Raw genomic sequence first — 15,146 nt, 5'->3', positions numbered from 1 at the left:
GGAAGTTAAGAACACGCAGACTCGTATAGCTGGTGTGATTAGCGCGGAAAGACCGGAGAGCATGCAATTCAGTTCCTGCTTACTAACAATGATCCATGGGAGGTACAGTAAACCCAGCCTACTTTTCTAAATTTGCAGAAGAATCGAACGGAAAAGTTTGATAAGGATTTGGAAACCTGTGGGTGTGGCTGGCTGATGACCATGTAACATTTTCCACATCAACACCATAGCATGCGACCCAGCAGCATACCGATACATTATGTACAGAAAAACCTGAACAAAACAAAACAAAACAAAAAAACCTGAACAAAATAGTTACGACTTAATCTAATCTTTTTTATTAAATTGTCTCAGCCTTTAAATTAAATTAAATTAAATTAAATTAAAAACAACAACATAAGCAGCAAAGCAACAGATTAAGATTGCAAATGGGAGATCCACTTGATCTTTATTACTTATTAGAGTTCACATGAATTCTATACGTTTGGAAAATAAATAAGTAATATAATGTAATCTTTATATTTCTTATATTCTTTTATAAAGCATCTTGGGATGTTGGCATGACAGATTCTATGCTAAGCTGAAGGTGGCAATGATTCTGAGGTTGTAAGTTATTATCTTTCCTCAACATACTGTTATCAAAAAAATATATTCTTGTCTCAACATTTAATATTGTATTGTGAATTCTGCAACAAATAATCTTAATTATGGTCTGTTCATTTTGCAATAACAAACTGATCTCTTTTAAAAGTAGTGCCCATGCCTTTTTTTTAAATAGCTGAATCAATTGTGAGTCCGCCCTTATTAGCCTATGGTATGCAGTTCAATTAGTTTGTGGTGCAGGTTTGCATGTATATGTGCCTCTGTGGAGTGTTAACACTGCTTTAGACCACAAATAAAAAAATCATGCAAATCAACATTTCAATTTACATATGTACTGGGTATTTAACATGCATTTTTAAATCCACAAGCTGCTATGCATCATAAAAAGCTTAGAAGTGGTGTTAAAATAAACAAACACAGGACAATGTTGTTTCTCTAACAACCCAGCAGGGCTGTAACAGGCCTGCAACAATGGGGGTGAGATGGCATGGAACTCCATAGAGATGCAACCTTTTTCACCCAGCCATACATTTAGGCTGAAATCAAGGCATCTGCCTACCTTTATCCACCATTAAAGTGATCCCATCCAGAGCCCAAGCAAGGGGAGCCTGCGCCATCCCAAGCATCCCAAGGTGGGGGAAGATCCGATGGCCCTGAGGCCGCTGGGTTGAATCTCCTCTGATAGAATATGGGACTGGCTGGTGGAACCAGAGACGAATGTTGAGGAGGCCCTCCCCATTGCGATCAACCTACTGTGGGCCAGAGATGGGGAGCGATGGGAAGACTGGGAATGGCAACAGCACCCAGCGTCCCTCAGAGACATCATAATTATGGTGTTTGATTACCTGAGAGCAGACAGAGAAGGGGCCCCGCCATCTCCAGTCTCAGCGGAAGGAACCGCATCTACTCCAGCTGCACGACACCGCCTGCAACACACCGCCCGGGCATGCCTGTTGCGCTATTGCCGGGAGATCCTTGCCCTGGAAATCGTTTGCTGCTGAACTCCAGGGATTTGCTGGGGTTGGAGGAGCCAGCCTTGGCGCTGACAGTAGTATCATTGCCAGCATTTCCGCTGCCAATGATACCTCCGGCAGTCTTTCCGCTGCCAGGGGTGCCATGGTTGGAGGAACTAGGAGTTTGACAATATTTTCGGTGCTGGCATTGCTGGCATTGCCTCCAGCAGGCATCGCTGCTGACAGCCTTACAACCTGTGGACCCCTTAAAGCCTCTGTTCCTGGCCCAGTACTATTACTGGGACTTTGGGGCTTTTAAGGGGGGGGAGGTGGCCGTTGAGGCCATGTGTGCTGCGCACAAGGGGGGAGGTATGTGGCAGTGTGCCCCGCCCCTGTGTGGATTTTGTGTTTTATGTTGTCAGGTATATGTGGATATAGTGGTGCATAGGATATAAATGGGTCTGTGTTGCACAAGTGATTTAAAATATATAGTTGTATTTAGGCACAGGAATTGCACAATCACTTCACGTGCAGATAAAATGTATATTAATATGTGAGCACAGGGAACCCATAAATTAGTTCACGTGCTGGGATTCAAGTGAATAATTAATTAGTAATTGAATCCCAGCACAGCTGTATAAATAGTGGCACAATTCACTCACTCAGGGTTGGGTGTTCACAGAGAGAGAGAGAGAGTGTGAGTGTGAGTGTGAGAGTGAGAGTGAGAGTGAGAGTGAGTGTGAGTGTGTGTGTGTGTGTGTGTGTGTGTGTGTGTGTGTGTATTACTTGATGATACTTGTTTGTTAGTGTCTGTCTGTTTTGGCCATAGTGCCATTTTGTTTTGTGTACAGTGTTTTTTGTTTGTTTAACCTTTTTGTTTTGTGTATTATTAAACAGTGCAAGCCGCACGCATTCAATTCATTCACAGTACTGTGTTAGTCTTCCAGGTCTGATGTCACCGCACAGGCCAGCTTGCCACACTGCACTACACGGGTGCTGTTAAATGCAATAATGGTCCCCAAGTTCTGGTTGCAGTGTAGATAAGCACCAATTTACACTGGAGTTCGCTTTGTTAGTTAGCTACACTTTATGTTTAGCCTCAGTGAGTAAATCATGAGTTGCAATGTAACCTACTAACCCCATCTTCAGGAACCCAGTCTGTACTAAATGGAAACACAGCGGCAGTTTGGTAAAAGAAAAAAAATGAGCAGCAAGCGCCCTCTTGTGGCTTCATCAGTATATTTTGTGTAGATTTTTGTTATCTGCTGCTTTATTACTGTAAATCATGTGATATACAAATATGACACAACATTTTTCATGTTATTTGAAAAAAGGCACACATAATTATCAATAATATTAATAATAGTAAACATATTTGCCCAGTACTTTATGTTCAGTGATTTGCCTATTAGAGACATAAGTATTATTATATGACACTGTATAGCAATTATATGTCCATAACATGTGAATTCAGGTATCTTCATTTTTATAAAAAAAAAAAAAAAGTTATTTATGCAAGATCACAGATGAACATCTACCTATGTTAATTATATGCATTTTAATATAGTATGGTTAAAAAAAACAAAAACAAAACGATTATATGAAAATAAAATATATGAAACATATGTTACTGTTTTTTTCCTACAGGTGGAACACTAGCTCTGTCCATATCAGTTATTCTGGTTCATGTAGCACCCATTCCTTCCCTTAGCTCAGCACATGTAAATAGGTGCCACAGTGAAAGACAGCACGCACACACTGGGAGGATTAGAAGGCTGGCTTTCTTGTAATTTAGTTTCATTGGTTCGTTGCATGCGAGCACAAGCTCCTTCATGTCAGGGCTGTGGTAAAGCTTGTCTCGGTATTCAGCTGGAAAGTTGACAGAAAATCACAGGGCACTGTTTTATCCTGTGTGTTCGGGTTAGGGAAAATAAAATATCAAATTATCGTCACAGGTCCATGCGTGACATACTACTAATACTGTACTGGTACAGGAAGCACACATTCACACAATGTAGCAAAATAGAAAAATACTAATTTAAAATCTTAATCCCTAATATATATTTAAAACATGAAACACATTTGAAAAAAACATGCTACAGGTTATGTAAAATCATTTCTTTAAGCTCCTGCTAAATGATTTGAATTCTAAATGGTGGTTTACAGACCCCAAGTAGCACTAGTCTTGGACTACATGATTAGTGCTAATTGGATTCTGTGAAACCTTAGTTGTATGTTTTTGTTTGTGTATAGTACAGGTTACATTCGTTTTTGTAATGGTTTCCTAAACTGAAATGCCATGTTACCATCGGTGTTACCATGCAGAATTTTAAGTGGTTGCTTGTCAAACCCCTGTAGCAGTGTTATGGTACTTAGAGAAATATCCAGTTTAGTTGCTTTAACAATAACAAAGTCACAGACTTTAAACATGTTATTCCTGATTTCAGAAAAGTGGGACTTTTGACCAAATGCTTTTGCTTCATTACCACAGCCACATTATATAAAGCATTATTTAGTATATGCTTTTAAGAATGAGGTAGTTACACCACAGAAATAACTTGAAATTCCAGTCTAAAACTGAAGCGGGTACAGCCCTCCTTTGCTTCCTCTTGAGTTACCCATAGCAACACCTCAGCTCCTAATGGCCTGTACAAGGTTTTATTTAACAATATAAACTAGTCTTATTTACTTCTCAGACAGTTCGATTCATCTATAAAATTGTGATTTGGGAGCCCAGCTATTATTATCTGTTTAAATTGCAGCGCTGTAAATTAAATACAGACCAGAAACCAAAAAGCCAGCCTGAAACTCCCTGTGGTAGATATAAATGGAAAAAAAAAAACTGTCCTTACACAACTGGATTATACTGTTAATAAAAGGAAGAACGATCCTTGTATCAGTGTATTATTGCGTCACACCAATATTAAAGCCAGTGTTGGAAACCAAGCGGTTTAAACCACCTCACATTTTTCTTTTGTTTTTAACCCTAAAGCAACACCTTATGCAGTGTGATCTACATTATCATAATATTTAATTTCTTGTCTGATTTAGATCCTGTTATCTGCATTCCACTATGGTTATTTCTGCTTAAATCATTATTTGCTAGCCTAACAAACTATTCCAGCAAAAACTATCCTTTTCACCCACCTCTAAAAGATGAATATCTGAGGAGGCCATTTACTCCAAAGTGTGTTTCAAAATACAATGAGCATAACAGTGTACATTTCAAGCACTGTGTATTTCGACTAAGGTGATAGGATATAATAATTTATTTTGCAGACATTTCTGTACGTCCTTCTACCCGCCCCCACACTCAAATTTGGTTCTCATTTCAGACTGCAAGAGACATTTCTCTGTATTTTGTACAATGAGAACAATTATTTTGTTAGCTGTATTCCATCCACAGAAGGACAAGAAGAAAACAGGATGATGAAGCTGATACCTTTTTTTGGAGTAACATAGAAAAATACATTTACTGTAAAATGTTCTGTAGAGAATGAAAATGCGTTTCAATTTCCCCACTGTCACAATGTTTTCAAAGTTGGGCCTCACATACTATACACACCCGGACAGCTGGGGTTGCAGACAAAATCAGGATGTGACATCACTGACAGGAAAAAAGGCCAAACAATTTTTTTTTTTTTTTTTTTTCAGTATGTGAATTCTCAAACTCTCCCAGGCTGTGTGGAGTTTTTGCAGGACTCTCAAGAGACCCTGAGTATAGGTCTTGAGGGGAGTTTCCACAGCAGAAGTACAAGGCACTGTGACTTTGTTCCTCAAGAAGAAGAAGAAGGGGGAGGGACGAGCGAGTTCTCTCAGGCTTTTCTCAAACACACAAGTGTGGGCTCCAGACTGCACATTCCTGTCTGTCTGTAATTCTTAGGAAACTGGCCAGGTAAGTCAACTGAAAGTTTTTTATTTAGTGTTTGTTGTTGAAGTAATAGGTACATTTTAAGTTTCACACCGCCTGTCTTTCAGGGGGCGTCCATGAGTCTTTTTAGAGCCAGTGAGTTACCTTGGTCGTGCTCTGGCTTGCATTCTCTCACAGTGGTGCTGTACACAAATGTCTTTCTAAGCCACTTGATCTTTATGGGTGAGTCACTTGGTCAGATGATGTGTTTTTTTTTGTTGTTGCCAGTTGTTTAAAATGGAAATTCTGGGCTTCATTAAAGTGTTTGTACACCGTGAAGACAGGAGTGCTAGCTGCTCTTTACAAACTCCTGAACTATTTAACCCTTTCAGCTCCAACCACATCTGGCATTGCTGGCTGCCCAGGACCAAACAACAGCAACATTGTCCCCAGTTTTGTTGCTATACAAGTGACTAGTGTGCATTATCAGAGAAAAAAAACAAAAATTGTTATAAACTGCTGAGCTGCTCAGTTAGTTTCTTCTGGTTTAAAAGTCTGCCAGCTGATTTGCATGTACTGTACGGTACACTTTAAACATCTTGCAGTCTTTTATTTTTTAAGAGCGGTCTGTGTTTTGAAGTTTGTCTCTGCCATTTCCCTCCAGTTGATCCTAGCTATCTCTTACGAAAATGATTCAAATAAAGTGTTCGAAAGACTCTCTTTAAAGTAAAAGTAAAATGCAACACTGATATAAAAGTTAAGAGACAAGTAGACACATGTTTCAACTATGGCAGTCATCCGTGATGCCTTCATCATCACTGCTGTCTGATTGCAGCTTCAGCATGTTCTTAACGTGCCTCTACGCATTTTTCAAACTTGGACATTTACAACTAACTCAGATATTCAGCTTTTAGAGGTGGTTGAAAAGGAAGTTTTTGAAGTTTTTGCTGTTTCTGAGTACCACTAAAGAGAATAATGAGTTTCCGATACTGCAGACTGGTCTCTCTCTAAACCCTGTAATTAATCTGTACAGTTAGTATTCTCTGCAAAACACGGTGTGCTTGATGCAGGCTGTGAGGCTCCATTTTGGTGGAAAGCCATCTAAACTCTTTATTGGATATGCTGCCTCTCAGATCCCCAGTACAGTACAGAGTTTTTCAGGGATGGAAAGAAGACTCCCATTGCATAGCAGTTCCTGGTTTTTGCTATGAGTTTAATAAGACACACCTGAGCTTGTTGCCTATACACTGTGGTTAATCAGGCTTGTATTAAAATCTGGAATGGGTGAATCCGCGTGGCAATAATAGTCTTATATCCATCCATGGGTTTCTGTACTCCACTGTATGAAATTTAGATCCTTAATATTTAATTCCCCTTAATTTTGTAAAAAAAGAATATTTATATATATATATAACCGCATTATGTAGCAAAGCACAAACTGAAGGACTTGTGAATGGGACATTTTTTTTTTTTTTTTTAACTTTCTGACAGTTCATTGGATAGAAAGAGGGTTACTTGTATCTACTGTCAAAGTGAGTTCCAGTATCACAGAAGTGCATCTAGTCTGCTGTACCACCTGCGTGATAAACATGCTTTCACTTCTCAAAATACACTTTCTAGCAGTTTTTCTGCTACAACAAAACAACAACAAATGAAACCCGTCAGTTTCAAGTACTTTCTTAGAAATTCAGGATCTCTGCAAACCCATGAATCAAGGTAAGTATAACCAGTGCTGTTGGATAGCTACCGACTGCAGACCTGTTAACATTGTACCTTTGTTTTATTCCAATAACCACATTTATTTTTAAACAATATCATTTACAATTATGGAGGAAACTGTAAAGGAAACTGATGATTGTAAATGCAGTAAGGTGAGTAATAAACTGACTCCATTGTGATTTAGCAGTTGGTTCAAACCATTTAACAACAATGCTGGATTGTAAATAAATATAAAACTATAAAGGATAATAATAATAATAATAATAATAATAATAATAATAATAATAATAGCATCAGTAATAAAACAAATGAGATGGATGCAGTAATTATATCAATGAAATATGTGATTAAAACCAAGATTAACCAAGATACATTTTTTTAAGATCTCAAGATTAATCACAATTATTATTTTTTTTTAATTGCTTGACAGCCCTTAGTGATTGACACATTTAATAATTTTACATGAAATACAATGGGCATTGTGATAAGTTTAGCTATAAGCCTAGCTATCATCCTTTGAATGCTCTTCCTGAACTGGATACTGTGATAAGCTTAGCTATCGTATTGTGATAAGCTTAGCTACAGTATCACCCTCAAAACAGAAGGGACACAGTTCCTCTTGTTTCTAATATTGCAGTTTCCCACAGTGCCTGCTCCAGTCACTGTGTAATCCAAACTATCCCACGGCTTAATGCAGCGGGACGTGTTGTTTCGTGCTGTTGTGTGGTTTTGGTCCTTGACCTAGCCTCCCACCACACACTGCTGTTGTTTGCAGGGGGCATCCAGCTTGTGACTCGCTCCTTTGGTGCAAGGAGCTGCGTTGACGAAATATCATTGCTATATTATTGTAAAAAAGATTTAATTAGATTGTAAACACCGATATACAGATTGAGATGATTTGACAATGGCTCAGAATCTGTATCATTCTATTATAGAACACTATCTTACTGCTCAACTCAGTCTTTGCTCGTGTTCGCAGCTAGTCAGACAGTATATTGTGTTGATAAAATAACTGCATAATGAACTATGTGCCAGTATCCAAACCTACTGGTAGTATCTGCACTTTACCATGCTTGATTGTACCTCACTTTACTAAAAAAAATATTATAATAATCCATACAGTGTAATGAAACCTGTTGAAGAACTTGACTTAGGAGCACATCCCAGTATTTTTTGCTACCCAGAAATACAATTTCCCTTCAATTTTATTTTATTATTCCAAATGTTAACCCTGAATTGCAGTACTTTGCTACCTTCACATCAGATGTTTTGAAAACTGTACTGTAGAAACTATTTAATAATTACACTGAGGAGAGTGTCTGCAGCCTAATCCTGCCCTCTCTTAGAAGCTAAGCAAGTTTGGGTCTGGTCAGTAATCACTTACTGAAGTATAAGGGAGGATGCAGTGAGATATTCCCATGCACCCCCCTACATACAGTAAATAGTCACGACCCATATCCCGGTTTCCTGTGCGCGGATTACTGTGCTTTTTCTGTCCACACACCTGGAGGAAGTAGAGCTCTGAATCACAGGAAGTGTAAGTAATCTTTACTTACATATGTTGAATGCCAATCTCCAGCTAGCCTAACTATTGTTGAATGAAACACCATCAAGCACTTGATGGTGCCATCTACAGCCTATAACATAAACACAGCAAGAATAGCATTATTCATATTATTCAATAAATGTTGAAACTAAGGCATGACTAACCTTTTCTTGCATTCATTTATAACTTTTACATCTATTTTTTTTGGTAACCAGTTGAACTGGATTTGCTTATGTTTATTAGAAGCTTATTGTGTTGCTGTCTTTCACAGAAAGGTTGTTTGTTATCTTGTCCCATCATACAGTACATCTTAATGTTGTGGTTTTTTGAAAGAATACCATATAAAAAACATAATTACATAATCTCTACAGAATTTTATTTTATTTTTCCCCCCACAGAAAATTCACTCCATTCTGGGTTTTGCAAGAAAAATAAATCACTTTACTATCAAGAGGAAACAGTTGGATATTCTACTAAGATACTGTGCATTTTCTTTGCAGTCACTGGGAGAACTCAATACATTTCCCCCTGGACTGTGTAAATACGTTTGCTCTCTCTCTCCAAAAAAAATAAAAAATAAAAAATAAATAAAAATTACCTACTGGTTTTCCCAACAAACCCCAAGCCCTCCCACCCCCAACCACCCTCCAAAACATGGATCTGTGCCTGGGCCAGGTGTTCAGCAAGGACAAGACTTTCCGGCCTCGGAAGCGATTTGAACCTGGGACCCAGCGTTTCGAGCTGTATAAAAAAGCGCAGGCGTCTCTGAAGTCTGGCTTGGACCTGCGGAGTGTGGTGCAGCTCCCCCAGGGAGAGAACATCAATGACTGGATTGCTGTGCACGTGGTGGACTTCTTCAACCGCATCAACCTCATCTACGGCACGGTGAGCGAGTTCTGCACGGAGCGCTCCTGCCCAGTCATGTCCGGGGGCCAGCGTTATGAGTACCGCTGGAAAGACAACAACCTGTACAAGAAGCCCACCAAGCTACCCGCCCTCAAGTACATGAGCCTACTGATGAACTGGATCGAGACGCTCATCAACAACGAGGACATCTTCCCCACAAGAGTAGGTGGGTTGTGCAACCATTCAATCTCCCATATACATATGGTTACCATATGACTCAATGTACACTTGGGCAATGTGAGACTGTTCTGGCTTTTCAAATTGTCTAAAGGGGGTAGATCTATAATACTGTGGCTGTGTCATTTTATATATTTTGTACCTTGGTCCACATTTTAATGATGTAAACTGGCAGTATTTAGATCTGTTGCCATGAATATTTGGTAAAATATGGAGATATCTTGTACTTTTCAAAACCTTCCACTTTCCTGTGTTACAGGTACAGTACTGTAAACCCAGATAGGGAGCCACTCTGAATGGTAAAGGGCCTCGGTGACTGGCTTGCTGGTCAGTGAGTAGGGACTTGGATGTCAGAGGTTCCCAAAACACTGCAAAGCACAAAATTGTTGTGTGCTGTTCTATGAACAGCTGTTGCAAATGTTATTGCAAACACAAACGAGCAAACTGACTGAATACCACATCGCTCATGTGTGTGAACCCTAGCTGTCTACCTGTGAATCCCTGGGTGACAGAGTCTCCTCATTTACTCAGAATTACCCACGCGGGGGTCACAGTGGGGTTAATTACATCACTGCGCTTCAGTTTGAGACAAATCATTTGGGCAAGAAGAAATGACATGTTAATGTCAGAATAGTGGAGCGGTCTGTCATCTGTGTCCCCTATACAGGAGGAGAGTGAAGAGGAGAGGGCAGACTGCTGGCATTTTAACAGATTCAAACAATTAGGAACCGCTGTCAGTTTTATTACCAATCAGCCACATTTATTTCCCAACTGCCCCCAGAGCTGTATCACAGTGAGAGCTGGAGGCGGATTGGGAGAGATACAGTAAATTGCAAATGACAGTGCAATATAGAAGTTACAATAGTGAGTCTCAACTTGAAAAGCGGTGTGACTTGGTGGTTGGGGATAGATTAAACTCACTGACGGATGTCTTTGCTTTCTCAGGGGTTCCATTCCCCAAGAACTTCCAGCAAGTGTGCAAGAAGATTCTGAGCAGGCTGTTCCGAGTCTTCGTCCACGTCTACATTCACCACTTCGACAGCATCTGCAGCATGGGGGCGGAGGCGCATGTCAACACCTGCTACAAGCATTACTACTACTTCATCACGGAGTTCAGCCTCATCGAGCACTCAGAGCTGCAGCCCCTGGTGAGCTGCGGTGACAGGGATCAAACCTTGAGCTATGGCAACTGCTCATTGACAATTTATTGAGCTCTTTCTCTCAAGTGTAAAATTTGCATCATACAGTATTTTTGTAGAGGGATAAGCCTACATAAAAATATGGCTTAGGTCCCAAGTTATCCCACATGGTTTGCAATTTTGTGGAACTCTGTGGAGAAGCTCATGTAAGCCTACAGGCACTGTGCCTGGGTGTAGCCAGTCATTATCCCTCTCCTTTCAAGGTCACCAACATAAAATAAGCAGGGAGGAAGAGCAGCTCAGCAGACAGGTCAGTGGAGGTGCTTTGATTTCCACTCTGTAATGAGGTCCTGATGCGTGAAGAATTCAGGAAGAGCATTCCAATTTCAAGAAGATTAAAAAGGCCAGATTCCTTTATGTATCAGAGAGAGGCGTTAGTGTTCTGAACTCTCCTGACCCATTCCGAAAAATAGAGAAAACAAAAGGTTTGTTAGTGAATTATTCAAAAGTCTTCGCCCCTGCTCCACAGACTGATGAATCTGAACAAGTGCCTCCAAGCCCCCTTTCCAAAAACGTCTTTTCTAGGCTTAACTTTGTATTAGTTTTTAGTATCTGTAGGGGACTGATAAAACAATTCTAGCAATTTGTTATATTGATAGTCTTTTTAAAAGTCATGAAGAGTATAACACATTTTAATAACATTCATCCAGAATACCAAAAAAAAAAAAAACTCTGCTTGTTTAACCCTCTCAGCTCTAATTCACATTGTGAACTAAATCTGGAAAAGCTGATATTACCTAGATCTGCAGTTGCAGCTCACTACCTGGTAACACTACAGCTAGACATCTATCAAGCAGTCTTAACAGTCTTATATTAGTTTCCTGTATTCTACAGATACAGATGATGACATAAACCAAATGTGATTTCAGATGATCTTTCTATCTTTCGAATTTAGAGCAATGGGGTGATATCTATACGGGACTGCACAGTTACAGGCATGCCCTAAATATGTGTCACACTGGAAAAAGAACGCATGAATGAAATATCAGTGTTTTGTGACCACCCCCTCAGCAGTTATATTGTTTGTGTGTGCTTGTTTGTGTAAAAGGCTGTGTTATTGTGGAAGCAGCCTTTATTAAATCAGGACTTTAATAGTCACTTTTTGAAATTAGTATTTTTATATCCTGTATTTTTCTCATTATGGTAATTGTGTTATATTTCAGTTCTGTTCATTAAAAACGGAATTCACTTATTCCTCCCTTCCTTATAACGGCCACAGATGTTCAAGCAGCTTTCTGATAGAAAAGCGTATCTTAACAGATTGGACAGTGACATTATAACCTTGTTTTAATGACTTTATGGAATTACAGAAGTGGTAACGAGAAGCCAGATCTAGATTTAATAATGATTTAAATCTATCTAGCTCAGACCTCTCCATAGTGAAAGCGTGTTTCCCAGGAGGAACATTAGGGGGTGCTATTGTGCTCCTCTCATGTGAACGTCATCATCGATCTGCATTCAGATTTTTTATTGAATAAAGGACTTGGACTCTAGCATAAACTGGGGGGTGCCTACCAATCACACATTATTAAAACAGATAATTAGACAATTCTTGTGTTTTGGAGAATGGATATGAAAAAATACAATGTGCGGACAGATTATACTGCTCTGTGGGTCAGTACAATTCAATTGCACAATAAATAATACTGTCACAATGTAGTTCATCCGCTTTAAAAGATCATTTAGAGCTTCAGGGGAAAAGACTCCTTTAATAACAAAACAGGATATTTTACTTGGACCTGTTCCATCTTCCAGAACACGGCACTTTAGAACAGCTCTGTTTACTAGCTTGAAGCCTGACTGTGTGCTGTTTTGGGATGGGGCTGTTATCTGCCAGCTTCACAACATTGCATGGGGAATACTGTGTTGTCTTGGTACAAACTGGATTGCACGATGGACCAGAGTTACTGATGCAAAATATAGTGCCATCCAATGTATGGTTTGAAATATGAAGAGCATATTAATATTACAAGAGAAACAGACACATGATACTGAACATGACAAAATGGACATTAATGATTTAAAACTAACAAGATGTTTCTTTCCTTGTGCCTTGCAGAAAGCAATGACTGAAAGGATCTGCACCTGATTGAGTCCACAGGACCTGGATGGAGCTTGTTAGGCTAAAGCTACCCGACTGCCAGTCTTTACATAAAAAATATCTGACTTTACTTTATATTGTCACACATACGATACATATCATATTTCTTATAATGTTCTTATATTTCAAATTTTCATGTCATGAGTTGAATATAGAACCCCCAAAAAAGTATTTAAAATGGGAAGATTTATAGCCAATGCCTGTAAGTACTACTGCATCAACTGCTTAATATGGCCACCTTGAGAAAGGCTTCCACATTAAAACCAACAAAAGTACAAAGTGGCCAAGTTACTTTATAGTCCCTGTATAGGTAACACCTACTATTAGACATGTAGCAACATAGAAGCATTGTCCAATAGAGAAATAAACTATTAGCATCTAGATATAAGATAGCTAACATGTAGATTTGTTTTCATTTGTCTGCATTTAAACCAAATAGGTATTTTTTTTTTTTTAATATGGTACTGTTGATGTGACAGAACCAGCTGCATCTAAACATACATTATTATTTTGTGAATCAACACATTATCTCACGGTTACTTCCTTGTGGTATCAGTTTATCCTGGTGGATATTTACTGTATATGTTACAGTTCTGTAGAGGTAAGACATTTGAAGTTGACGGGTATTAATTAAATGGAATAAAACGTTAATTACTCAACACAAAACAAATGCTGTCCCTCAGTTTCCCTTGTTTACACAATTATTGATTATCAATAAATTAAACGTGACAGTGTTATTTAATATAGAAATTGTCGTGATCAAACTAAAACGCATTTGTATTTTAGAAGTAATTTTTTCGTCTTACCTTTCTTTTATCCTTGTGATATTAATTTTTTTTTCACTTTCCTTAATTTCCTGTGGTCCAGTGGTTAAAGAAAAGGGCTTGTAACCAGGAGGTCCCCGGTTCAAATCCTACCTCAGCCACTGACTCATTGTGTGACCCTGAGCAAGTCACTTAACCTCCTTGTGCTCCGTCTTTCGGGTGAGACGTAATTGCAAGTGACTCTGCAGCTGATGCATAGTTCACACACCCTAGCCTCTGGAAGTCGCCTTGGATAAAGGTGTCTGCTAAATAAACAAATAATAATAATATGTGTCATCTCTGCAGAGGATTGTGGGATTGTAGTCCTGGGCAAGGTGTTATCTCTGATTAAATTCGACAAAAAAAATACATATCCCAGTTTCCACAGTGGTAGCTCAACTAAGAGTGGTAGTTTAACTAAAGGTCACATTTACACGACAAATCCGTTTTTTGAAATCAACACATTAATGAATAGGCATGTTTTGATTAATTTAATACCTGCAGACAAATACATCTTGAAGGTAATTACATGGAAAATATGAGTCTCAGCACACCCCTACTCTGGGATTCACTTTTCAATACCATGTCTGCTTTAATGTGGTTGTAATGGAAAGAGGTACCATATACTTACATGATCTAAGGTTGAATGTGTAAGTTCACTGTCTCTGAGCAGCCTGTAGAATTTGTCAGCAAAATTAATTTCAGGTCTCGCTAATCCTAACAACATTGTAATATATATTATAAATAACCACCAAATTAAGTTTATTTTAAAACAAAACTATAAAACAGATGGTACAAGGAATGTAAACAACTAATGAATTTATTGCATTATATAAAAAGACACAAAGTTCAGTTGTACATACTTATTTAAATATGTTTTTAATGTAGTTGATTATATTTAGTCAGGAGGCTGGTTTCAATGATGCAATAGAGAATGTACGTGTGAATTGCATTTTGAAATTGTATTGCATTGTAGCTCCCTCTGTTTGGGGTAATTGTCTGAGCCAATAAGTCGACAAAGACCTGTCAAGTGTATCTGATGGGCTGTCAGCTTCCTCAAACCACATTTCATGAGTACTGAGCCTCTTCCAGCTGACAAACGCCCTCACTCCTCGTCACAATCTCAGAGACACCTCACAGAACTTGTATGGAGCCTCATATTGTGATTCTCCTCCTGACAGTTTTTATTATGTGAATGTCTTCATACAGGAGGAGTCCTCTGTGATGCAGCATGTTTCCAGGAATGACCTGCCCAACTTGTTTAAGTGCAAGGGTAGAATTTGAATAGC

The 15,146-nt window shown here is 38.9% G+C and overlaps 1 protein-coding gene across 3 annotated transcripts; it reads left to right on the top strand.

The window, feature by feature from the left end:
• The first annotated feature begins 3 nt into the window (after window positions 1-3).
• LOC117405652 (MOB kinase activator 3C-like) lies at window positions 4-13,724 on the top strand. 3 transcript variants are annotated; one of them, XM_059031603.1, is made up of 7 exons: window positions 4-102; window positions 5,211-5,451; window positions 5,535-5,649; window positions 6,898-7,122; window positions 9,070-9,743; window positions 10,700-10,902; window positions 13,013-13,724. In XM_059031603.1, the coding sequence occupies exons 5-7, from the start codon at window positions 9,326-9,328 to the stop codon at window positions 13,040-13,042; spliced, it is 651 nt and encodes a 216-aa protein (XP_058887586.1). In that variant the 5' UTR covers window positions 4-102; window positions 5,211-5,451; window positions 5,535-5,649; window positions 6,898-7,122; window positions 9,070-9,325; the 3' UTR covers window positions 13,043-13,724. The 3 variants fall into 3 exon arrangements, with proteins under 3 accessions (XP_058887586.1, XP_033864765.1, XP_033864756.1); XM_034008874.2 differs by lacking the exon at window positions 6,898-7,122; XM_034008865.2 differs by lacking the exons at window positions 5,535-5,649; window positions 6,898-7,122.
• The last annotated feature ends 1,422 nt before the right edge of the window (window positions 13,725-15,146 follow it).

Source organism: Acipenser ruthenus, chromosome 10 (genome assembly GCF_902713425.1).
Source record: "Acipenser ruthenus chromosome 10, fAciRut3.2 maternal haplotype, whole genome shotgun sequence".
NCBI classification, from domain to species: Eukaryota; Metazoa; Chordata; class Actinopteri; order Acipenseriformes; family Acipenseridae; genus Acipenser; species Acipenser ruthenus.
The sequence above is the reverse complement of the archived record's forward strand: the minus strand, read 5'-3'. Positions and strand labels throughout refer to the sequence as shown.

Coding starts and splice junctions, on each gene's coding strand:
- LOC117405652 (XM_034008865.2), top strand. CDS start 9,326: ATGGATCTGTGCCTGGGCCAGGTGTTCAGCAAGGACAAGACTTTCCGG. Junction 9,744..10,699: donor CATCTTCCCCACAAGAGTAG/GTGGGTTGTGCA, acceptor TTGCTTTCTCAG/GGGTTCCATTCCCCAAGAAC. Junction 10,903..13,012: donor ACTCAGAGCTGCAGCCCCTG/GTGAGCTGCGGT, acceptor TGTGCCTTGCAG/AAAGCAATGACTGAAAGGAT.